Source organism: Diadema antillarum, unplaced genomic scaffold (genome assembly GCF_040938485.1).
Source record: "Diadema antillarum isolate AM-2024a unplaced genomic scaffold, OU_Dant_1.0 scf00000210, whole genome shotgun sequence".
NCBI classification, from domain to species: Eukaryota; Metazoa; Echinodermata; class Echinoidea; order Diadematoida; family Diadematidae; genus Diadema; species Diadema antillarum.
In genome coordinates, this window is record NW_027271099.1 from 927,265 (window position 1) to 954,341 (window position 27,077).

General features: G+C 39.2%; 2 protein-coding genes across 2 annotated transcripts in view; one reads left to right on the forward strand and one right to left on the reverse strand.

The window, feature by feature from the left end:
* LOC139724262 (hyaluronidase-like) overlaps nucleotides 1–23,197 on the reverse strand; it is a 59,042-nt gene extending 35,845 nt beyond the window's left edge. Inside the window, exons 1-2 of the mRNA XM_071635404.1 lie at nucleotides 22,820–23,197; nucleotides 7,017–7,598 (exon numbers count right to left, since the gene is read on the reverse strand). Of these exons, the coding sequence (XP_071491505.1) occupies nucleotides 7,017–7,598; nucleotides 22,820–23,197 (960 nt within the window). The remainder of the gene's footprint in view (nucleotides 1–7,016; nucleotides 7,599–22,819) is intronic.
* LOC139724282 (uncharacterized) lies at nucleotides 360–2,162 on the forward strand. The gene has a single exon (XM_071635424.1). The coding sequence runs from the start codon at nucleotides 360–362 to the stop codon at nucleotides 2,160–2,162; it is 1,803 nt and encodes a 600-aa protein (XP_071491525.1).
* Nucleotides 23,198–27,077: the final 3,880 nt, after the last annotated feature.

Here is a 27,077-nt window from a genome sequence, read left to right on the forward strand (position 1 = left end):
CGATATCTTTATTAACCGTTGATTACAAAATTCTTGCCAAAACATTGGCAAACCGTCTTAAGAAAATACTAGATCAATTAATTCATACTGATCAGTCTGGGTTTATGAAAGGGAGACATATTGGGAATAATATTCGATTATTAATTGATACAATTCAGTATACTGATTTTCATGAAATACCTGGAGCAATTCTTCTGTTAGATATTCAAAAAGCTTTTGACAGTGTAAACCATAATTATTTATTGAAAGTCCTAAAAAAATTTGATTTTGGAGATAAATTTATTGGTTGGATTAGGTCAATTTATTTTGGAAGAAAGAGCTATGTTTTAAATAACGGTTTTTTAACAAAACCCATTGACATGGAAAGGGGAATCTTTCAGGGTTGCCCTATCTCCCCATATTTGTTTTTGTTAGTTATTGAAACTATGGCTCAAGCTGTAAGACAAAATGATAATATTAAAGGTATCCCTGTGGAGGGAAAGGAGTTAAAGATATCCTTATTAGCCGATGATTCCACATGCTTTGTAGATGGATCTATAAATTCTTTCAATACTTTGTTTAATTTGTTGGACACTTTTGCTGTTTGTTCTGGTTGTAAACTAAATATTTCAAAATCTGAGGCTGTATGGATTGGTTCTAGAAAAGGCTCCCTTGACTTTCCTTTCTCTGAAAAAGGCCTTAAATGGACGCAAAATCAATTTAAAACCCTTGGTATAACATTTTCTTTGAATGTAAATCAGTTATTTAATTTGAATTTTTTGCCCAAATTAGAATCAATTAAAAGTGTACTTAATTGTTGGCGAGCTAGGAATCTCTCTTTAATTGGGAAGATTTGTGTTGTAAAAACCCTATTATTGCCCCAACTCCTTTATCAATTTTCAGTCTTGTGTATAAAGATTCCTAGTAAGTTTTTCAAATCTTTGAATACTATATTGTATAAGTTCATTTGGAATGGGGGCAATGATAGGATTAAAAGGCAGTATTTATGTAATGATTACTCCCAGGGTGGTTTACGAATGATCGACCCCTCGATTTTTGCTCTTTCTCAGAAATTGAATTGGGTTAAAATGTTACATGATGAAAGTTTTGACAGTTTCTGGAAACGTATGGAGCTTTCAGTTCTAGAGAATTTCTCTCCGGTAACGGATATTTTGTGGAAAACTAATGCTCCAGAATCTATTTTAAATAAATTGCCATCTGTTCAGTTAGCCGATTCTTTAAGGTCCTGGTATTCATTCAGAGAAAAATTGATTAAAACTGAATTTGGATCAGTTTATTCTGAAATAGGTGCATGCCAGTCTTTATGGTTTAATAAGAATATTCGATCCAGATCAAAACAATACTTTGAATATGATAATTGGTTACAGAAGGGTTTGATTTATATTAATGACTTATTGGATCCTGTTCACCCTGGGAGTAAATTATTTGAAGAGCTGGTGCTTGATTATGATATAGATAAATCTGATAGGAGGAAATATAATTTTCTAATGAAGAATATTCCACAAGAATGGCTCACACATTCAGAAATAAATAAAGATCTTATTTTTGAAACGACTGTAGGTAAACTTATGCAAACTCGTAAGGTTTTCAAGTATGTATATGATGTAATGTTGGAAAAGGTCATCCCAGTTAATCATTTTTCTTTTTGGAATGACTCATTTAACCTAAATTCTCCCATATGGGAAAAAATCCTTATGAGAAATTTGACAAGCACTATTGATACTCGATTACGATCTTTTTTTGTAAAACTGTTTTATAGGGCAATAGCATTAAATGAATTTTTATTTAAAATCAAGAGAAAAGATTCATCATTATGTTTCTTTTGTAATAAATCGCCTGAAACTTTTTTACATTTGTTTATTTTATGCCCCCATATACTACTTTTATGGCAAAAGATAATAGATATTATAAATCACAAGGAAAAGAAAAATTATATATTTTCTAACTTTGAGAAAATGTTCGGTCTCTATGGAGACTCTTATATATCATATATTTTTTTATCTGTAAAGTATTTCATATATGTCTGTAAATTCCAGAATAAAACCCCTACTTTTGAATCTTTCCAGGTTTACTTAAATAATAATAAAGAAATAGAATATAGAATTTCTAAAAAGAAAGGCAAACTTGGTATTCATTTTCAAAAATGGAGGTTTGACATTTAATTTGCACTGTATATTTTTTCTACAAGGTATTTTTGTCATATTTGTTATGTGATATTTTAAGTATCCACTTTGTTTTGCTGCACTTTTTTATTATGTGATTCTGTAATTCGATTGTTTTTTTTTTTATTCTTTGCTGTAAATGGCATGTGCTTTTTACCAATAAATACTGAATGAAAAAAAAAATGGTTGGTAGACGAGTTGGTAGTAGACAAAGCGAGTTTAGACGAGATGGCATTAGACTAGGTGAACAGTGGACAGTGTGGTTGTAGACGAGGTGCCAGTTTACCCTGTTAGTGAGGGTTACGTCATATCAATTAGTGGCGGAGTCAAGTCAAGAGCTAGAATAATGTTTTTCAGATGCCGATAGCCCGAAACAGTTTTGATTATCGTAACAATCTCCCGAGGTTGTTCTTTACGGGTTAGTTCCCCCGTCAGCGCAATGGAACAATGCATGGTTAATGATAATCCGATACACCGGATGCGAGGTACAAGTTGTATGACAAAGAAGCATAAATATGACATGATTGTGCTTCATCATCAGACAGTGCCAAACTAGGCTGAAAACAAAACCACACCATACATAACGCTATTCATCGATCGGCAAATCGTTCCAACCGCCATGATGGATGTTTATTTACCCACATTCCCACAATGCACTAAGCCAGCTTACCAACATCCAGTCAACATCCAACAATTAGGCAATTACACATGCACGCGAATGTTATGGTGAAGTAACCAGTCACAAATCGGATTTTCCCGAGGTATTTGTTTGTTTGTTTTTACGATACTCGCGGGTTAATCGATCATTATCAAAGGGGCATGTTGGTGCATAAGCCATCACAAAAAAAAAGTTTTAAATCCACATATGACTTCGCTTTCTTCTAGCAATCTAGTAGTTGTCAGTATTTTGCCAAGATTACAAACCTATCGAGACGGAAACTGTTGATATACCGACCTATCCTGCAGCGACGATGTTTTTTTTTTTTAATCTCCGGCTTACGACAATGTGTAAGCTCTACATATTATATCAAGGCTTTGGGGAATATCAGAAAGGACAAAGATTGTGTGTGTGTTTTTTTTTTTCTAAGAGAGGCAAAAATAGTAAAACTAATACACCATACTGATAATGTAACAATATGGAACATCTACAATGTACATTTATTATTACTTTTTGAGTCATCATCAACATCATCATCATCATCAACAATAATGGTTCCCGTAATGTAATTGTACAGTAGCTTTTCTCTGTTGTTGTTGTTGTTGTTGTTGTTAATTGTCATTATTACCAAGATTATTTCTACGCTGTTCAAGTTATCGAGTGATAAAGACACACATACAGCCACACAATTTTTCCAATTTCTTTTCAAGGAGAGATACATGTACACAGTCCCCACGGTGATGGTACTCCATATTTTTAGAAAGATTAGCAGTGATCTCTGCAATGTAGAAAATCGTCCATTTTTGGACAGGCATGAGTGTTTACATGTAATACGCAGTTGCACACACTTGTAAGGGCTTTCATTGAACATTGTACAGTGTGTACATCGTATCGTCTTCTCGCGATCGCTTGCAGGCACACAGGCATGGGCACGGATCCACAGACATGGACACGCAGGCGCACACATAGTCATGAGCACACACTTACAAAGGGGATATTATCATTTACAATGCATGCACGCACGGCCTCCAATGGATTCATGCATGCTAGTCCACTGCCTGGACTGCCTTCGTATACGGTGTGTACTATTATGGTGTGTATGGTATTAGCAATATCGCACACGGAAATACCGTCGTTGAGGGTGTGTATAAGGAAAGACCAAGTGTAGATCTTTTTTTTTTTTCCGGGGGCAGCAATTAGTGGACTCGCGCGATGCGTGGACTGTCGCGATCGAGAAGACTTTGCGCTACCGACAATGAGGGCGTATGAGAGAGTGAGAAAAAAGATAATGAGTCCCGTATCGGGACTAGCAGGATGCTGGATTCGCACGGACTCGCACGGTAGGGTGCCAACACCACGCACGGTACCGTGCCAACACCTCGCACGGTAGCGTGCCAGATGGTACGCACTCGACGGTGGCACGCAGCCGCACGGAGGCGCACGAGGTCGCACGGGGTCGCACGGGGGCGTACAGAAGCGCACGCACCCGCACGAGGCCGTACGAAATGGCACGGAGCCGCACGCACCCGTGCGAAACCGCACGCAGCCGCACGAAGCAGCCCCGTGCGCAGTGCGTGCGGGAGGCGTGTTTTTTTTTAGACGGCACAGATTGGGGAAACTAAAAATCTATCGGGGACCCTATCCCTAAACCTAACCCTAATCCTAATCCTAACCCTAACCATCAAACCCTAACCCTAACCCTAACCCTAACCCTAACCCCAACCCTAACCCTAACCATAACCATAACCAAAAACCCTAACCCAACGTTTTTCCCATAGGTTTAACACGCGCCATGCCCCAATCTGTGCCGTCTTAAAAAAAACGCGTGCGGGAGTAACATAACTTAATGGTCTGACTGTATTTCAAATCTTGAACGTGTGTGGTGGTGGTGGTGGTTGTGTGTGTGTGTGTGTGTGTGCGTGTGTGTGTGGGCGTGCGTCACACCGGCAATTGTTGCGTTATGTTTGCATAGCGTTTCGCATGATATCGAATGTTTCTGTTCTAAGCCCAATATGAATATAAAATCATTAGCCAAGAATAGTATACTCCCTTCTATTTCTTGTTCAGCAGACCACTATCATAAATCAAAATACAATTAAATGTATTGTTCGAGTGGAATCCAAGTCAGCCGACCAGCATAAAACCCAAAAATTATGGAATTTTACAATTTAAAATACCTCATGCAAACTTATCAGTAATACTGTTACAGCTCTTTTTATTCGACGGCCCTTCATTCTGGGGGTTCGTTATTCCTGAGATTCATTGTTCGGAATGATATTCCTACGGCCCGAATACAGCAGTAACAGTTTTACCAAACCTTTTTTTCACATACCCATTAACACGCAATAAAAAGTTGCAAAGATCATGTTAAACAGCCTTAGAAAGACACTTCACTGCATAAATCATGTCTATACGTTCAGTGCTCAATCAAATGTAACGCATAATGTGTTTGTGCTATAAGATTATTCTTTGCTGTTTACATAATGTATATGATTTTACAATTTATATTTACACGAGATGTTTTATTGATATCCTGGGTTTTTTTTATTGCCCCCCCCCCCCACACACACACAAACACACTCCGAACTGATGATCACTGCCTATTCACAGGTGGCCTTTTCTTTCATCTGATCACCTTCATTTAACTCAGATACACTTTATCACCATACTCACACCGTGATATACAAGGGAATTCATCTCGTTGATAGAGGATACAATAGAATATTCGTTTAAACACTTTTTTTTTCGTTTACCTTCATGTATATTGTATTCATCTGTGTATGAATAATTTATAACGGAAACAAGACAAGCAAATCAACCACGGACCGATCGAATCCGAAGACAAACATTTACACTAAAAACAAACAAACAAACAAACAAGCCAACAAACAAACACAACCCAGCACACGAGATCGTGCTTTTTGAGGGCACAAGTTTCTTGTGATGATGATGATGAAAATAATAATAATAATAGCAATCAATAAGTGTAATGATAATGAGAATAACTATGATAATAATGATAATAATAATGAGTTGTAGTAGTAGTAATATTAAAAATGATAATAATGATAATAATAAAAAGAAGAAAAAGAAGATCCAAAGAAAAAGAAGAATCTTATCTACATAATACCTTCGGCGTAATCTCCTAAGTTTAGCTCTGCTTGTTTTTTTTTCCTCGAAGACAATATTGCCCTATCAGCATTCCAGTTACCCATTTTACCAAAAAGACATTAATGTTTGGGAGTAAAGCTATTGTCCCAGGACGTTTACTATATTGTACGATGCGCACTCGATATTTTCGCTGCATTCATGAGTCATATCAGGGAGGTGTTATAAAAGGAGAGACAACTCCTGCTCTCCTTTGAAGTCATGCGCGGCACCGCCGAGAAGTTAATAAATGCGCTCAACTACAGTTGGAAATCAGGTGCTTTGACAAAAGAGAGCATCAATAATCGGGACTAGCGCTCTCACATCTAGAAATACTTGCCCCTACTGCATTTCGCTCTCTCTCTCTTTGAATGTGATGGCAACAATGAATTTGTGTACCTTGAATTGGAGCAGCGAATCAAAATGCTGTGTAAAACTGACAATTTTATCAGCAAATAGTTTAAAAGCGCGCTGGTGCACGCTTTAGCGAAGTACTTTATTTGAAAGATCAAAATATCCCAGATAAAAGGATAGAAAACTAACATGCGGAAATGTGCGAATTATAGAAAAATATTAGGTTTTTAAGATGGCCTAATTTTCATTTCAATTTGCGCATTACGAAGAAAGTAGAAATACATGTTTATAATATTCAATTCTTTCCTAACCTACTCTTCATCAATTCGAGTATTTCATTTAAAATTTTACGGGGAAATAAAGCTTGTAATTCAACGAAAGGTGAAATGCGTTCTTCGTCTCCGAACCTCGCCTTGCAACTAGAGCGGTGCAGAGCATGACTTCAAAGCGTATAGTGGAATGCTAGGCATCCCATTGTAACGCTTTGAACCAAAGCATGTGTTTGCATGAATTACGAAGAGTTGTCTCTCCTTTTCTAACACCTCCCTGGTCACCATATACGCACATGCCCTTATACATCGATATAATTATCCTTAGGCTATTACCCGCTGGTAGGCCACCCAATATTGCAAACCAACGATGAAACCAGACATCAAAAGGGAGCAGAACAAAGTGTATATACACATATAACTTACCAAAGTGAAGTAATAGCTGGTACCGGTATAGTTAAACCTTGTGTAGCTCAGGACCACACCCTTTGGATCACTCGAGAGTTCTCTCATTCTGAAGGCCTCTCTCAGAGTGGGGATAACGGTATCTATGCCATGTAACTTCGAAGGTTTAATGTAGATACTTGGGTACATGGCTGTAGTCTCGTTAAACATCCACATCAACTTATCGTTGAATTCGACCATCCGCTCATCGCAGAAGGTCCGGTTGTCCATCCTTATGACAGGACAGTAAGGGTAGTGATAGAAACCCCACAAGGCTTTTGGGCGGAGCTGCATTGCCAATTTGACAGTGCTCTCCAAGAAGAGTCTGGTCCCCTGCATCCACTCCAGAGTCGCGACGCTGGTGATGGTCGCATCATCCCAGTCTGGATGGAGATTGCGGACGTGGGCGATTGAAAATTCGCGGTATTTATTTGTACCATTCAAAATCATGTGTGGCAACCATTTTTCCCAGTCTATCATTCCAATTCCATCAAAATTAGGATCCGGTATGTAGTTGAGAATATCGACCGTTGCTTTCTCGAGATGGGCCGTGATATTTGCGAGCTGATATGAGAGGAAAAGAGGAAAATGGATTTTCGATTATTAACAAGCTTATCATTATATAATCATCTTTCTTTGGAATGCTTTTAACGTGTGTGTGCGTGTGCGTGTGTGTTTGTGTGTGTTTGTGTGTGTTTGTGTGTGTGTGTGTGTTATGTAACTCGAACGTGTGCTTTTTTCCCCTCCGCACATATAGATGGCTAAGACTCAAGAGCGATGTATTTGTTTTTGTTCTTTTTTTTTCATATTCATGTGACCAGACGGGTATGGGTATTTAGTCCACCCTGGCTGGTCTTCATGGTCATCCCACGAGACCGACATCGAAAATACATGTAGGTCCATGAGTCATACAGCCCAGCCATCGAGTTACGCCCATAAGTAATGCATCCCATGAGTTCGACACTAAGCAAATAAAGCCCATGAGTTCGACACTACACACACACACACACACACACACACGCACACACACCCGCACACACACACACACACACACACACAAGGTTCACTAAACCGACACTACGCGAAGAAGGCTTGAGCGAGCGACACTACGCAAACAAAGCCCACAATACCGACACTATATCAAAAGAGGCTCACGAAAACGATACTATACTTAAGGCCCCGTCACACTAAGGCGAATGCCCAACGAATGCCCAGCGAAAGCCCAACGAATTCGAAAATGTGAAGACAGTTTGCATGTCTGACGTCTTTTGAATTCATTAGCTATTTATAGGGATTCGCAGAGATACGCTGGAGATTTTGGACATGTTTAAAAAATAAAATCGGCTCCAGCGTATCCCTGCGAATCCCGACGAATAGCTAATGAATACAAAGACCGCCAAGCATGTTACGAACTATTCTAGTATTACCAATGGATGTTAACATATCTTCAAATTTTCAAATTTATTGGACATACGTTGGGCATTCCTTGGGCATTCGCTGTAGTGTGACGGGGCCTTTACAAGAGGCTCACGAGACCGACACTTTAAAGGGGGTATCTCACTGAGCGGCGAACGTTTGCGAACGTAGCGAATTTGGGAATTCGCCAGGGTTCGTAAACGGTTGCAAAAGGTTCGTTAACATTCGCAAGAAAGTTCGCAAACGGTTTTTATTGTCGCAAACAATTTTTCTTGTCGCAAAGAAATTTTGAACATGTTCAAAATTTCTTTGCGAACCTTTGCGAATTTGTATTTTCGCTAACAGTTGCAAACATTCGCAAACATTCTCAAAACACTCGTAAGAATTCGCAAACGGTCGTAATACGGTGTCGCTAACATTTTTATATGATTCGCTACTGCTAGCGAACAAGATAGTAACCACATGGTTCCTACATCTGAAACAGACAAGGTTCCACTCTAAGAAAGCTCTTGAAGCTCTTGACATCTCCATCATGATTGTAATTGCTGCAAAAGCTTTTCATATTGACCAAAGTCTATCCTCTGCAACAAGCACTCTCTGACTCTCTTTCTTTTCTTCCTCCTTTCTTGTTTTTCTTTATTTTATTTCTCTTATGCTGTACAATAGCTGTAGCAGCAGCCTGACAAAGCAGCTCTTCAAGGATAGCAACACCTTGAGCCTTTTCTTGGCAGAAATTTATTTCCATATACTGGAAATCCATCTTGAACGGTTGTCACAAGAGATTTGAATTCAGTGGAAGGTTTTATGTCGTTCTATGGGTCTTACTATACACAATCGCCTGGTACTTTTCTAGGTCCAAGAACATTCGCATAATTGTCGCAAAGGATTTGCAAACAGTTGCTAATATTTGCAAAATTGTCGGTAACATTTGCAAAATTGTCGCTAACATTTGCTAACATTCGCTAATAGTCGCCACCTGTGTTCGCAAACACTTTCGCAAACATTCGCTAAAGTGTTGCTAATTGTCGCTAATCATCGCTAAAAGTCGCTAACTGTCGCTAATGGCAGAAGCGAACTTTGATTTTTCGCAAACATTCGTCAGAAAAGTTGGCGAATCTCAAATTCGCTATGTGCGCAAACGTTCGCCGCTCAGTGAGATACCAGCTTTAGGCAAAGAAGACCCATGAGACCGACAGGATGAGCAGCGTCATCTATATAACATGTCAACTATTCGTATATAGTATGTAGCATAAGGGGAAAACAATTAACAAGAACTACGTATGGCGTCAAGTTCAGGTCTTTTATAATGACGTCATGCTAATATTATAAGTTTTCCCCATTTCTTAGACGATACATAGACAGAGTGTAAGATTTTTCCCTTTTCTTCACCGCTCCAGGAGCTAGTTAAGTAGGCCTATCTACCCGACTCCTGTAAATGTATGCAATTCAATCGATGAAAACTTTATATCGCAGCGATACATCCTCGATTTTTGTTTGTAATATAATTAGTTCTTCTCAAAGTGATACATTTTTTAATGTAATAAATAACTGTTTTCATGGCTGCATCTTCCTTTCCTGAACAAGAACAAAATACCTTGTTAGACGATAACATTGGGTGTTTTTTTTTGTGTGTGTGTGTATGTGTGTGAATTCATACTAAATCCGCACCTTCGCTGATGACTATACGCCCCCTCCAGATCATGTAAAGCAGGTGTGCGCTGGGACATTGATCATTTTGTGAAATATTTCCTTGTAAATTCACTTCACCTCACAACTGGAAGTTTTCTCGTATGCTGACCTGAATACGCACATATTACAGAAAGCTTTTTTTTCTGTCTGAGTGAGTGTATATGGTCAGCAAGAACAGCTCTAGGGGATGAATACCTCCTTTCTACCTCTTCTTTAAATAAGATTAGTAGTAGTAATAGTAAGGACGATAATAATGATAACAACAATAATGATAATAACAATAATAATGATGATGATGATAATAAGACGAAGAAGAACAATGATAATAGCAAGAACAACAACAATAGACGGGAATGGTACTTTTTTTTTAATCTTTCAATTTTTATTAAACAACATCTTTTCATAGAGAACTGTTAACTGTTACGAATTTTGCCACAACCGGGACACCCTATACAGTATTTATATTATATTGGATGGCTATGAATGGGATACCAGGGAATATTGCACGAGTTAGGGCCAATATTGCACGAATCGAAGATGAGTGCAATATTGACTCTAACGAGTGCAATATTCCCCGGTATTCCATGAATCAAGGCCATCCAATATAATTATAATCATCTATACAATCAAGTAGAGCAACCATGAACTGCACAAAATTACCCAGCTTCTACTCGTCTTTGAAGTTGACTCGGCAGCACTGTCCCATCCCAGCGCTGAAAAGGGGAAGCCCCTAAAACTGCGTATGAAACAAACAACTAGCAAGATGTTTGCGCGCTTGTGAAAAAATGTATCAAAATGACGCGCACTAGTAGCAAGCGTTTGCGCATTCAGCAAGCGCTCACGCGATAAACGAGTTGAATATCGTGTGTTATAAAATGGGTTCAAGAATGTAGCCAATAGGAAGCGCTGAAATGAGACACACCTCCTTCCTTTACTTCAGTACAATTGCACTGCCTGTAATCCTATTGTAGATTGCCGATCGTCTGTGCGCGCGGCGGCTCCTTTGATGAATTGCATGCATACGCGCTGTCAATCCTGTAAACAACTTCTAGTTCGGGCTGCCGGCCGCGTTTTTTTTAAAGACGGCACAGATTGGGGCATGGCGCGTGTTAAACCTATGGGAAAAACGTTGGGTTAGGGTTTTTGGTTATATGGTTAGGGATAGGGTTAGGGTTAGGGTTGGGGTTAGGGTTAGGGTTAGGGTTAGGGTTTGATGGTTAGGGTTAGGATTAGAATTAGGGTTAGGTTTAGGGATAGGGTCCCCGATGAATTTTTAGTTTCCCAAATCTGCGCCGTCTAAAAAAAACACGCCTGCCGGCCGGCCGGCCTGTCTTCCCTTGTGCATAACATGTGTGGCGTACGTACGTATACTCTATTATATCCCTCATGTAAAGCTTCTTGCCATAGGATTGTACAGAGCACGAACCAATGGTGTAGTTTTACTAGCTAGCTACGAGCAGCTGGATGCGGTGCAATTGGTTACTAGCCAGCGGGATATAGTACTTTTGTGAATCCACGATCTGCACCCAATCGTGATCGTGTGATCGATATCGACATCTCTCACTTAAGAATGTACGCAGTGCGCGTAGTAGCGATACTTTTGAGCGACTGTCCTGTGCGTGGCTTGTAGCTGGCGCTAGAGCAGCGCTTTGGAATTGCGCGACGGCATTACAGAAATCTGTGGTGCGATGGCGTGTATGTGTATTCGTTAGTGTGATCAATGCAGTTCAGCTCATTATTGACAAAGTGACTGTGCTTCAAGTAACGGAGGAATGATTGCAGCAGAAGGACACCATATCAGATCAGGTACGAATTAGGAATAAACTAAAAGCGATTTTGAAGATGATGTGGGTAACCAAGCCGCTTTAGACCTACTTCTAACGTAGTCCTGGACCTCCTCGATCTTTCGGAGTTTTGCACGCTGTAGTGTAGGAACCAACGGTGTCGTTCGCTACGCGCTGCACGCACTGCTGCTGCATTGCTACGGCCTATTAACGTTAGATTTAACGTCAGGAAACCAGCACATTTTTCCAAAAGGAAACCATCATCACTCTAGCAAAATGCTCGAGAGGGATATAAAACAAATATCGACTGCTTTCTTTCGGGCCATGGTAAAACTATTTGACCTCGGTGATGTCTCAACAGTGCCATGTCCCTCGACTTCGTCTCGGGACATAGCACTGTTGAGAAATCACCTCGGTGCAAATAGTTTTACCATCTCCCTCTGCAGCAGTCGATATTTGTATACTATACGTACACTTTGTACAGTACAGTAGACAAAGCGTTATGGGACCGGACGCGTACATGGAGTCACTTTGAAGAGCAAATCCAACGATTTAGCAGGTTAATTCTCACGCCGTTTTCAGAGTATGTTGTCTAGTAGGCCTATATGAGGAGTCTATATCAAGTCTTTAAGGTAAAGGGTGCATATTCTATGTAAAATAAGTAAGTTTTCATGCGGGAACTTAAGTGTCCGGAAACCCAACCCCCCATTATACTTATACTGTATGTGCGGGACTTCCGCGAGTGCGACGTGCGTAAATGTTTGGGACGAACATCTTCGGACGTCTTGACCCACAAAGGTACGTGAAAAACGCTGAAAAATGATGTTAGTTTTCGAATTTTCGACCCATTTTATAAAACAAATGATGCACAGGATTATTTCGTGGCGTTAGTGGAGGCGTAGCTCACTCTCGGGTATTTACAATGTATAGTGCAACATGCACTCGGCTTCGCCTCGTGCATGTTTCACAATTGTAAATACTCTCGAGTGCACCACGCCTACACTAACACACTCTATCCTGTGCATCATTTGTATAATCTTGAACGGCAAGTAACAACGGTAGCCTATGGTGAATTAATACGTTGGTCTATGCGATTCGTTCAATATGCTCTGATATTGAACGGTAAAAAATTGAGCGGAATACAATACGCGTTTTTAATGTGCCGCTAAAACGTCCTATATAAATGATAATTATATTATTTTTATTGGTTTGAATACGATGACGCTATTCATCCTGTCGGTGTCGCAGGCCTTTTTTTTCATCTAGTGTCAGTCTCGTGAGCCTTCTTTGCGTAGTGTCGAACACTTGGACTTTATTTGCCTATAAAGAGTGTCGAACTCATATGGGGGCCTATTTTACTTGGTGTCGAATTCCTGAGCTTTGCTAACTATTACAGCGTCGAACTCGTGGCTTGTATAATAGTGGGTTGTATAGTGAGATGTATAACTTGTAGGCTGTATGAATCGTGGGGGCTGTATGACTAATTGCTCTAGACCTATACACAGTGATGAAGACCGTAGCACACGCGTAACAAGAGCTGAGATACCGCGATTTCGTCATTGTTATCTGCGTGAATACTTCTTTTTCTAACTTTTTTGATGGGAGGAAAATCCAAATATTTTTGTTTGTAGATTGGTTTGATCAGGTATGTCTAAGAGGCAATTCTGGATTTCATATAAAACTCTTTACACATTCTTCCCTTTCAACTCTAACAACTTTTAGAAGGTTAAAGCGATACTGTTTTGAAAGTTGGTATTAGTCACATAAAGAATGTGCTAAAAGAGCACGAGGAATTCCAGCTTAATATTCATTGATATTACGATTCTTTCATTGTTGTTGCTCCGGAGGTTTACAGCCTGTTTTGTTCTATTGATTGCACAGGTAGCACGGGTTGGTAAGATTAAGCGCTTAAATAGACCCTATTCTTTACAGCCTCTTCTTCCAGTAAACACTTTTTCTAAATTATATGTTTTCTTTTCAATGTTCAGATAGGTTAGGAGAGTCCATTTGAATTGCGTTATTTTAGAGCTTAGAGTCTCATTCCTCAGAATCATGCCCTTCACTAAAAATCCATGTCTGGCGACTTATTGTCGGTTTTGTCATGCAGGGTCACATTTGCAGTGTCAAAACGCACCCCTTGAAAAAAGCTTGCAACGGCCCTGAATTATCATGAACAATGTTCTTTGTGATACAGCTGCAGTTATAAGAACACTACTGTATCAGGGATAGTACGAAATGCTATAATGCAATTATACAGTCCCAGCATTACTATTCGTGCTACTTCTAATGTATACAACTAACCAGGGCCCTGTTTTATGAAGAGTTAAAACTGATTATATAGTTGATTTCAACTGTAAGTCTATGGCAGCCTGTGTGGCAAGGAAATTTAAAATCGATTTTATCTTTTGATAAAACGGGGCCCAGGAGGTGCTAGAGAAGAAGAGACAACTGCTGCTCTCCTTTGAAGTCATGCGCGGCACCGCCGAGAAGTTAGCCGTTTAACTATACAGGTGTTACCCATGTGCTTCGACAAAAGAGAGCGTCAAGCCCCGGTCACACAGCATTCCACGTCTAAATCACGTACAAAAAGTTATGAAAATCTGGTGGACGCGGTCGTTGGAAGTGGTATTTTTTTTTTTTTTTTTTTTTTTGGGGGGGGGGTCAATTTTGGTTTGGCCGTGCTTTGTACGGGGTATGGCCTTTGGCGGCTGTTCCACTGCTGAAGCACTGCCTAAGCACGGCTAACCACGTCCAGCCACGTGTATGTACGCGGAAAAATCCATAGTATTTTGTCAGTGATAAGCCGCTAAACACACGCTATTTCCCGTGATACCAACGCGTAACACGCGTCAGAATGCGATGACCGTGCATGCTCTGCCCGTAACAGACCGCTAAACTCTCGCGTCTTACCCACGTCTTACCGCGTCTACCGAAGTTTTAATCACTGCCGGAACACGGTTATCACGTGTGTTTCACGTGTGTTGCACGTCTTTACCACGCGTGCCGCCCGTGGTTGTCCGCGGAATAAAATTTTGAGTAGTTCAAAACTTTTTACCGCGTCTGACGCCGTTCCGATTTTTCCAGCGTCTATAAATCGACTGTTTAAACTCATTCGGCTTTTGGATTGCTCATCAGCTACACCACAATCAACTCGCACCATCATGTCTGGACGCGGTAAAGGAGGCAAAGGACTAGGAAAGGCCGGAGGAGCAAAGCGGCACTGCAAAGTTCTTCGTGATAACATCCAACATCCATCCAGACATCAACGCGAATAACTTCGTCTGCTTCAAGGGAGACCACTTTTTGACGTGTTTTGGCCGTGCTTAAGCCGTAAAGCGCTGTGTGACCGGGCTTTCAATAATCGGGACTAGCGCTCTCACATCTAGAAATACTTGCCCTTCTGCAATTTGCTCTCTCTTTCAATGTGATAGCAACAATTAATTGATTTGTGTACCTTGCATTGGAGCAGCGAATCAAAATGCAGTGTAAAACTGACAATTGTAACAGCAAATAGTTTAAAAGCACGCTGGAACACGCTCAGTGGAGTACTTAATTTGAAAGATCAAAATAACCCAGATTAAAAGATAAAAAAACTTACATGCGGAAATGTCACGAATGTGCGCATTATAGAAAAATATTAGGTTTTTAAGATGACCTAATTTTCATTTTTTTTATTTTTTTATCTTATTTATTCAAGATTTCATGCGTGTTCACAAAATAGGAATGCATACAAATGTAAGCAAGTACATCTCATAATTTTATAGCCAAGGCAGAATATATACAATAAGTATACATTGATAAGAAGCAGTTACAGGATAATATACAGCTCCACTAAGAGAGCTACATTATTCAAGGTAACGAACACGCAAAGGAATTGCAACATAAGCTTAAAGCTTGAAAATCGTAGCAATCCCCGTGCACACAATCTATATGCTTGCAAATAGTTTAAATGATGCTTGATAGGAGTTGGGGGATTTAATTTCGATTTGCGCATTACGAAGAAACTAAAAATACATGTGTATAATATTCATTTTTTCCTTAACTATACTCTAAATCAATTCGAGTATTCATTTAAAATTTTACGGTGAAATAAAGCTTGTAATTCAACGAAAGGTGAAATGCGTTCTTCGTCTCCGAACTTCGTCTTGCAACTATAGAGCAGTGCCGAGCATGACTTCAAAGTGTAGAGGAATGCTAGACATCCCATTGTAACGCCTTGAACCCATGAAAACATGCGTTTGCATAAATTACAAAGAGTTGCCTTAACCCTATTCTAACTGGGGGGGGGGGGGAGGGGTCAATTTGACCCCCTCGATATTTCGCGGCGCGATCCCGCAACGCGCAAAGACTTTGCCGCGTTGTTTCATGACTTTTTTTCTTTAAAGTCTCCCGCATATTTTGAGACCAAATTTGCGATGTCCGGGCACGCTGTTCTGAAGTTACGTAATGTTTTGCATATGCATGTCAACCCGAAAACGGCTCAAATTCATGATATCGTGTGCAAATCCAATGGAAATTGTGTTTTTTGGTTTAATTGATATAAATTAGATTATTTCAACTTTTAACTATTGAAATTAATCAATTTTAATGTAGATAAGCTTGAAAAAGTGCCTGCAACAAATTTTGGCCAAAAACAATGAAATACATAAGAAATTAACAAAACAATAAAAAACAAAAGAAACTGATTTTGATTGTGCTACTTTTTTTTACAAGAAAATTGTTCAATGTGTCTTGAGGTACTCTTACACAAAAATTTAGCAATAATTCAGTCTTTTGAATGGAGTTATAGGTGAAAATATGATTCCATGTCTAAATTTGCATAATGGATTTACTAAAAATAGAAAATCAAAATTTTTCTTTTGTATGACCATGTAATCTTGTAGTTGACATCCGGCTCTATGTTCAGGCAAAATTTTGCGGCAATCGCGCTATCGGAGGCCGAGATCTGAAGGGGGGGGGGGATCAAATTGACCCCCCCCCCCGTAAAAACTTGGTCCCAAATAGCCCAGTTAAAGGTATTAGCCCACATTTGCAAACCCACGAAAATCAAAACTGCATAAAACAGGTCCAATATGACTTCAAGTACAAGTTATAACAGTAACATATACCTCACCTGTTGCTCTTTGTCTATACCATTCGATAAAAGAGAGAAAATCATCGTTTTAAAATCAATTTCAAACCGGGTCAACCCGACCCAAAATCGAATTACGAGCGCGGGCTAGCTACGTACATGTAACTTACACATGATTGTATCGCATGCATGTAGTACGTACGTGGACCGGAGCTAGCGAGCGTTATACGCATGCATACGGTGCATTTTCATTTATTTTTATGAAAGTAATGGACTAATTGGAACGAAATTTTGCACAGGTGTTACTGCAATCATACACAAACTCCATGCTAACTATGAGACCAATTGCTGCAGGTTTACAAATGTGGGCTTCTGAGTACGTTGGCATGATACCGCATGCTGTCATCACTGGGTATGGATATACTGCTCTAATCTGCCGTGATTTCCAGCGGCAATTCATCGGTTTCTTGGCTCGAGGGTTATGGAATATGAACTCCTATTTGCCTAATACAAGTCAATCATGGACTTAACCGGTGGTTATGTGAATTATGAACTTTAGTGTCGATTTCTGAAAAGGGAACACCATGTCCTCTTATGCACCACGGAGACACCGACAAATGGCCAGTCCCATACGTGCTCTTCCAGTGTCGGCCAACTAATGTCCAGTCACCGGTGACCAATCGGAAGTACCGACTGCATCATGTAAGTGATTTCAAGGACCGCCAAGACAATCATATTGCATTGAATCACACTTTGTTTTTTATATTTGCCTGAACTGATATTCAACCTGCTTAATAGTAGGCCTAGGTGTACTTCATGATCTACCCGAACTCTCATATCCTCCATGATCCATAGGCATACTCTGACAATTGCCTATATACTCTAACTACTCAAATTTGTTGGTCGTTGCACCCTGACCTCCTGTTGAACATTACTGCATGATTTATGAACATATTATACTCGGAGCATATTTTGTGAGTATAAAGTCGTCAATGGTCAGTCGAATTACTGTCTACAGTGATACGGTGTAACTTTGAATTTCCATCATTCCTACAATACATTCCATCCAATATGGCGCCTCCGACTTCGGAGGTCGATGACGCAACAACCAGGCTCGTGAATGACATGTTTTCGCGCTTTCAGAACGAAAACAAAAATCTACTCAAGTCCATCCATGTAACAATCCAAGAAGCCGTTCAAAAGGAGTTTTCCAAACTTCTTGATCGCTTGGATGAGCAGGAGGGCCGAATGATGGAGTTGGAGATTCGAAACAAAACGCTGGTTGACGAAATTGCTCGCCTTTCTGCCGTTGTTGAGGATCAGCGCACCACAATGAACAATCTTCGTTTGACAGCTGCGGATCTGGAGCAATACTCGCGGAGGAATTGTTTGGTGTTCTTTGGTGTTGAAGAAGAAGACAATGAATCAACGGACGACCTCATCTGTAACATCGCGAAAGACCATCTTGGGGTGAAGATCTCTAAGGAAGACATTGACCGCTCACATCGTGTGGGTGATCAAGCGAAGCGCCCTTCAAAACCCAAGGATGGCAAACCAGCGAACAGGCCACGTCCTATTGTTGTGAAATTTACCACATACAGACAACGTCACGCGGTCATCTCACATCGTCGTCTACTGAAAGGTTCAAACATCGTGGTACAAGAACAGTTAACTAAAGCGAACTTGCAGTTGCTCAACAGCGCAAGAAGGAAACAAAGTGTCCTCTCTGTGTGGTCAAGTGATGGTCGTGTCATTGTGAAAATGAAGGCAACAAACGGAAAGACAATGAACAGAGTCATTCGAACTCAGAGTGACTTGAATGCCCTGTAACCCTATCGTGTGAAGCTAAAAGCCGATCTATTGTTTGCTTTTTCATATATTCCAATTCATATAATACCCATATACTTGAAATTGGGATGTTCTGCACTGTTTTTATTTTACCCTGATTTATTTGTAATGTGAGTTTTTTTTTCTTTTTTTCTTTTTTTGCTATGCCTCCTAGATATCCTTGTATTTTCTGTAAAAAATCAGTGAAAAATAACCAAAATGCTATGTTGTGTACTCTTTGCAATTGTTGGGGTCACTTTGAATGTTCTAGCGAATCACGATCTTTTTTTGAGTCAAATGATGATTGGGCATGCAATGTATGTCTCTGGAAAATGTTGCCGTTTGGTGACTCTCTTAGCTCTTGTATTGAAGTAGAATCCACAAACACGGTCGCTGAGCCAATTGCAGTGACAACTGAAGAATTAGATAAAGTAAAGAGTAAGATTAGTAATTTACAATCTCAAAAGGGCCTAAAGATTGTTCATTTGAATTGTGCATCGTTGATGAAACATATCGATGAAGTTAGAAATTTTGCTCTTGCATCTGATATGGATATAATAACTCTCAGTGAAACTCACTTATCTCCTGTGGTTGATGATGGTGAAATTAGTATACCTGGTTACACATTATTACGGCGTGATAGAAATAGACAAGGCGGTGGCGTTGCTGTATTCATAAAAGACAATATAATTTTTGTACGTAAGGATGAATTTGATATATACGATAAGTTGGAATTGATTGTAATAGAAGTAAAACTTGAGTTGCAAAAATCGTTTTATGTAATGTGTTGGTATAGACCTCCCAATTCGAGTAATGATTTGTTTGTGGAATTTGAAAAAGTAATGATGAAAGTTGATGATTTGAAAATGTCCTATTATTTATTGGGAGATTTGAATTGTGACGTGAAGAGTATATGTATACCCTAGCACACGAGAAAACTTGTGGACATCATGGAGTCCTTTAATGCTACACAGTTCATTCATGAGCCCACAAGAGTAACTCAAAGTACTACGACAACAGTTGACCTTATATTTAGTAATAGTGACGACAAAATATGTGACAGTGGAGTAATTGAAACGTCTATTAGTGATCATTATATGATATACTGTGTTGTTGGAAGGTCCAAATGTCGTACTATTGGGCAGCATAAATATAAAACCGGAAGAAGTTTTAAACATTTTGATGAAGAACTTTTCTTTAATGATGTTAATAATATTGATTTTGAATGTGTATTTCAGTCGAACGATCCGGAAAAGGCCTGTTCTATTTTCTCTTCTGCGATCATGACTGGGATAATTATAAGAAGAACAGAAACTTGGTTACAAGCAAAATTCGTCAAGCAAAATGCAATTTTATTTCGACTAAGATTGAAACGGCTGCTTCTAATGTGAAAAATGTATGGAAAACCCTACGATATTTAGCACCTGAAAAAAAGAAGGAAAGTCAAACCATTTTTGTTGTTCATAATGATAAGCATTTAACTGGACAAGAATTATCAGATGCATTTAACGATTATTTTTGTACCATAGGTACTAATCTACACAGTGCATCTGACTCTGCGGAGAAGGAAATAAGGTATCCCCAAACACCCCAACTGTTTACCAATAAGTTCCTTTTTGACAAGGTATTGCCCAAAGACACTGAGGAAGTACTACGGAACCTCCCATTGAATAAATCTACTGGACCAGACAATTTCCCCGCAAAGCTCCTGAAACCAATAGCCTCCATTATTGCACCGCCACTGACACACATTCTTAACCAGTCACTGCAACTTGGTATTATACCTAGTCAGTGGAAGTGCGCACGCATCACTCCAATTCACAAAGGCGGCGACAAATCAGACATTGAAAATTATCGCCCTATATCTGTTATTTCGATTTTGGGCAAAGTAATGGAAAAGGTTGTATATAATCAAGTTAATAATTTTTTGAATGAAAATAAGATATTAACAGAATGTCAATCAGGTTTTAGACCAATGCACTCAACGCAAACTGCATTATTAAACGTAACAGAAAAATGGTTGGATGCGATTGATAAAGGTAATATTGTTGGTCTTGTAACAATCGACCTCAAGAAAGCGTTCGATACAGTCGACCATTGTATATTATTGCAGAAGTTAGAAATGTATGGATTTGGCCAACATGCACTGAGGTGGTTCAGAAATTATTTTGAAGATAGAAAACAATATACGTCTGTGAATGGTTATATATCTACTGAATCTGATTTGAAATGTGGTGTACCCCAGGGCTCACTTCTAGGCCCTTTATTATTTTCTATTTTTGTTAATGATATGCCATACAATGTAAATCATTGCGAGCTATCTTTGTACGCAGACGATACCTGCTTGTTTACTGCATCGAAAGAGCCAACTGATATTACCAGGAAATTGAATATTGATTTGCTTAGGTTATCCAGCTGGTTTAAACAAAATAAACTCACCGTGAATGCAAAGAAATGTGAAGTAATGTTTCTCGGTACACATCAGCGATTGAAAAAGTGCCAAACAGTACTTAACAGTTGTCATATTTATATAGATGATAATGAAATAAAGAGAAATGAATGTTGTAAATACTTAGGTGTTATTATTGATCAGAATTTATGTTGGAAACAACATGCTGATTATGTGAAGAAAAAAGTGTTAAAGTTGTTATATCTATTTCGTAGAATAAGATTGTATATTGATAGACGCACGGCATTATTGTTTTACAAATCAATTATTCAGCCTAATTTTGACTACTGCGATGTAGTTTGGGCAAACACATACAAGTCCTATCTTAATGAATTACAAGTATTACAAAATCGGGCACTTCGGATTGTACTGAATGTGGATTATTTATTTCCTTCGCAAAATTTGTATGATGTACTTAAACTAGAAAGACTTAGTGTGCGTTGGAGAAAACACTCAGCATGCGTTATGTACCAAATAACCCATAATTTTTGTCCATCATATTTAAGCAGTATGTTTCATGTGCGTGAAACCCCATATGTAACGAGATCTGGCAAACATAAACTCAAACTCCCCCAACCCAAAACTAATTATGGTATACGATCTTTCATCTATCGTGGCGCAAAATTATGGAATGACCTAGATATAATATATGGTAAATTTGTTTCAGTTGAGAGTTTTAAACGTTATTTAAAGACTATTCCAATTGCATTGAATACTTTATATTATTGAGTTTATGGCATTTTGATTTGGTATAATGTATGAGATATTATTTTTGTTTAGCTCTTTTTTTCTCTCTCTCTCTTCTTTTTTCCCCCCTCCTACCTCTGATTTTTTTTTTTGCTCCTTATTGTTTGAGGTTTTTTTTTCCTTATATGTACCTCGCGTATACTTATATTTGTTTACTGTTTCAGCTAAATTTGTGTATTTCTTGTACAGTCATTTTTTTCATTTGTTGTTGTTTTTTACTACTCTCCCCTATTGAATGTTTTGTGTATTGTTATGTTGTTTTTACCTTGGTTGGACCCCTTCGAAAAACAGCAATTTGCTGAAAGGGCTATCCATCCCACAAGTGGTAAATAAATAAATACAAAAAATACCTTTAAAATAGGGTTAACCTCCAAGCTGGACTAACCATGCACAGCCCTGCATGTCGCTGTACACGTGTCGATCGCCATATAATGTACAATCTGTACTATTAATCATCAGCACTTATACACTGTACTTTGTTTTGTAGATACTTAAAATCTATCTGAATTTCGACAAATAATAACATTATATCCTCCACTCTTTTATATTATGAATGTAATCCTACGCATTCCGTCGTGGGATTAACAGACAATAATAATGATAACGCACTATATAATGAAGCATTGAAATTAACGATAAACAATAATAAACGAACGAAAACTGGAGAAATCCGCTGGATATCCCCTAAATTCACAGATATACAGCCTTAGATTTCCTTTCTTTACTGTAGGAGAAATTATCTCTTTACGGCAAACAAGCTTTATCCCCTTAAAAACATTAATGCCTCACCTGTATAACTTACCTGTGGTAAACCGCCATTTATAAACTCCAGGGTATCGCTATCAATAAACGGGTATAATCCGACCCTGTTGTGTCCAAACACGGTTATTTTGTCTCCATGTGATCGATTTCCGTTGCTGTTGCACTCAATCTTGAATTTCTGTAACGGGAGTTTAACGTCATGTTGTTCGCAGAAGTTTGGGACGTTCCAAAAAGCCCTGAAAATCGAGTTGTCATCAGAGAAGTGAGTACTGTCCTCACGGGCAGCTTCGCGGGGAAAATTGTAAAAAGTACCCCGAGGGAACTTGTCCGGTGACAGCAAACTTCCGCTCTCTGCGACACTAAATGTCAGCAGAACGTGAAGCATGAAACAATGGATGAAGTTTGCAGTCTTGAACATCTTGGTATACAAGTATTCCCAAAACTTGGAACTCGTTAGCTTTGCAATCAGATATTTTCTCACGCTCATCCACTCGCGCTGTTGTGAGCTCCGAAGATATCTAGCGAAACAAACGTATCACGTCCCAAGCAACCTTAGTCTGGGCTCCGTCCCCTTTTCCTTGGTGCGACCAAGAGAGGGCGCAAATTTTCTTATTGCGATAATCGAGAGACTGCGCGCCCAACGAAAAAGGCTTTTTTTCTCGGGTATCGCAATCCTCGGGTGTCACGCCCTCATACGGCTTGTCGCGTACAATCACGGCTACGAGTAAAAAGAGTCCAGAAGCTAGACTAAAGCAACCTCAGCACCTACTTCCCTTTTTTCGGACCTTATGGTTTGATAGGTTTATATTCCGCACAGTGCGAAATTCTTTAGTACACACTGTACCTCGATCCTTGATTGTTTGGGTTTTTTTTTTTCTCTCTCTCTCTCCGAAGTAAAGAACAAAGCATGTGGTGACCCGCTCCTATACCGGGTGTCCCAAAAAAAGCGGAACGGTAGATTTTCAGTACCTTGCTTTCTAAAAGTGATATATATTTTTGACATCATTAGAAAGAGCATCTTCCGCAGAAGACCATGATACCAAAATCATTAAATTTGGTTCAGTACTTTTTATTCTACGCCAATTTCTGTAAATGCAGTCATTTTCAATTTTTTGCGACTTATGTGATAATAATTTGGGTGCGACACGCGTTCCAAACGGTAAATTGTGTAAGCTCGTTGATCCATGTCAGCAAAAGATAACGCTTTCATATTGGGAGCGCGCACTCACACACACACACACACACACACTGTTTTTTTCCTGGCCCGTGCCCAATGTGAAAGTTGTATCTTTTGTTGACATGGATCACCGAGCTTACACAATATTCACCGTATGGATCGCGTGTCGCACTCAAATTATCATCTCATAAGTCGCAAAAATCCGGCGAAATTTGACAATGACTGCATTTTCAGAAATTGGCGTAGAATAAAAACTACTGAACCAAATTCAATGATTTTGGTATCATAGTCTTTTGCCAAAAATGCTCTTTCTAATGATGTCAAAAGATATACAACTTTTAGACCGCAAGGTACTGAAAATCCACCGTTCCGCTTTTTTTGGGCCACCCGGTATACAGAGGTAATTATAATTCCTCGACTTGTCGACATCTCTGGTCAGACGAGGAAAGAAGGCAGATCCTATAGATCCTAGATCTCATCTTCTGCGACCTTTGGGAGTCCAAGATGGTGCAAAGAAAATGTCTGCGCTCTTGTTTCCTTCCTTGTTTTGAGTTTTTTTTTTTCGTATCGCAGAAGGTGAGAAAGGTAGGACGTTGTGACATCTCGTGTTCTCAACTTCGCGGGTCCAAAAAGGCGAAATTAAAGGCAAGATGAAGTTTGTCTTCTAGCTTTTCTGGTCCGACATATCCGACTTACAATAGGGGGTCGGTGCAATAATATTATGGCGCTAACCCACACAATAGTCATTTTGAGATAATCGCTGTTGAATGTTTTGAATGTCCATACATTGTATACAGTAATAAAACATGAATGCATGCATTTTTTACCATCTTATTGGTTGAATTGAAATCTGATATTTTCACGGAGGTTAGAGTGAAGGATAAGGATTATGTAACTTAATTTAGACAAAAGTGTGGGTTAGCACTATAGTGCACCGACCCCCTCAATTATGTCCGCGAAAGCAAGTAAAGATACATGCATATATACAGGTAACTTTATTATTGTATCATTTGATATCATTTGCAAGTTATATGTGTACGATTGTGATATGTTTCCTAATCTATACTGTGTTATGTTCTGTTGGAAAAAGGAGAAGAATGAAATGAAATCAAATCAAATCAAAGATTGGCGCCACGCTCTGCAGTTTATTCTTCCTCAATCCTTTAGCATAAACATTGCGTGTCTCGAAAAGAGACTATCATCAGAGAAACGCTACGGGTATAAAAGGTGCTTGGCCTCCATGCATGAACGCATGGACCCTCTTTTTAGTCAGTAGAAGGCTTAGACCTATAGAAAAGGTGGACAGAAATTACGTGACCTTCCCTTAATTCGAGGTATAAAATGTGCCTTTTTGTTTGTTACTTTCGTTGACGCCAAACACTCATCATTTTATTCACTTCCAATCCATTCATCCCCTCCCAACAACTCTTATACTCTCGATTGATACCTATTAGTCCATGGGCCTGAGGTGGCAATACCTTTTTGGGGTCATTTTGTTTGTCGGGCATAGATATGCTTATCCAGCTATGATAGCATTTCCAAATGAGTAGCTTAGTCATAATAAATGAATTTTAAACCAATTCGGTTTCGTTGTTATATCCCCATACTTCTGAATCGAGACCAACCGCTATACAAAGAAGAGCACTGCCTTCTGTACGTTCACAGGTGTTCTGTTGTTGTTGTTTTTTTTTTGATTTTTTGGCGTGTATCATTCATTAATGAATATTTACGCCTAATGCCTGTTAAAAATGTATACAAATATCTTTGTGATTATTATTATTCAACACAAATTCAAAAATTGTCCGCTGCATTATTGCTGCAATTGTGGAGATTTTATAAACAGACTGTCACCCACCCATCATTGGCCGTTTTCGTGTATTTTCTGGCCAGCCCGGTTCGTCGTGAACAGGCTTCTCAGCTTGCGCATGCGCGCGTGCAAGCCTAGGCCCCTCCAATACCGGCCAAGACTGGGATGATGTCTGTTAATATGAATGTCTCCTTTTCCGATTGAATTACTGAAAACCAAAAAACAAAATATAATAATTTTGAAACCATTATAACATAAAATCAAAGCAGACATTCTGGGCTTCTGGTGAGGTGCAGATGATCATAATATACTTCTTACGTACATTTTTGTTTTACATACATATATACACATACGTGCACTTGCATACTCTGCAGTTTATTCTTCCTCAATCCTTTAGCATAAACATTGCGTGTCTCGAAAAGAGACTATCATCAGAGAAACGCTACAGGTATAAAAGGTGCTTGGCCTCCATGCATGAACGCATGGACCCTCTTTTTAGTCAGTATAGAAGGCTTAGACCTATAGAAAAGGTGGACAGAAATTACGTGACCTTCCCTTAATTCGAGGTATAAAATGTGCCTTTTTGTTTGTTACTTTCGTCGACGCCAAACAGTCATCATTTTATTCACTTCCACTCCATTCATCCCCTCCCAACAACTCTTATACTCTCGATTGATACCTATTAGTCCATGGGCCAGGCCAGATATTGGTACCACCTGAGGTGGCAATACCTTTTTGGGGTCATTTTGTTTGTCGGGCATAGATATGCTTATCCAGCTATGATAGCATTTCCAAATGAGTAGCTTAGTCATAATAAATGAATTTTAAACCAATTCGGTTTCGTTGTTATATCCCCATACTTCTGAATCGAGACCAACCGCTATACAAAGAAGAGCACTGCCTTCTGTACGTTCACAGGTGTTCTGTTGTTGTTGTTTTTTTTTTTGATTTTTTGGCGTGTATCATTCATTAATAAATATTTACGCCTAATGCCTGTTAAAAATGTATACAAATATCTTTGTGATTATTATTATTCAACACAAATTCAAAAATTGTCCGCTGCATTATTGCTGCAATTGTGGAGATTTTATAAACAGACTGTCACCCACCCATCATTGGCCGTTTTCGTGTATTTTCTGGCCAGCCCGGTTCGTCGTGAACAGGCTTCTCAGCTTGCGCATGCGCGCGTGCAAGCCTAGGCCCCTCCAATACCGGCCAAGACTGGGATGATGTCTGTTAATATGAATGTCTCCTTTTCCGATTGAATTACTGAAAACCAAAAAACAAAATATAATAATTTTGAAACCATTATAA

Coding starts and splice junctions, on each gene's coding strand:
- LOC139724282 (XM_071635424.1), top strand. CDS start 360: ATGGAAAGGGGAATCTTTCAGGGTTGCCCTATCTCCCCATATTTGTTT.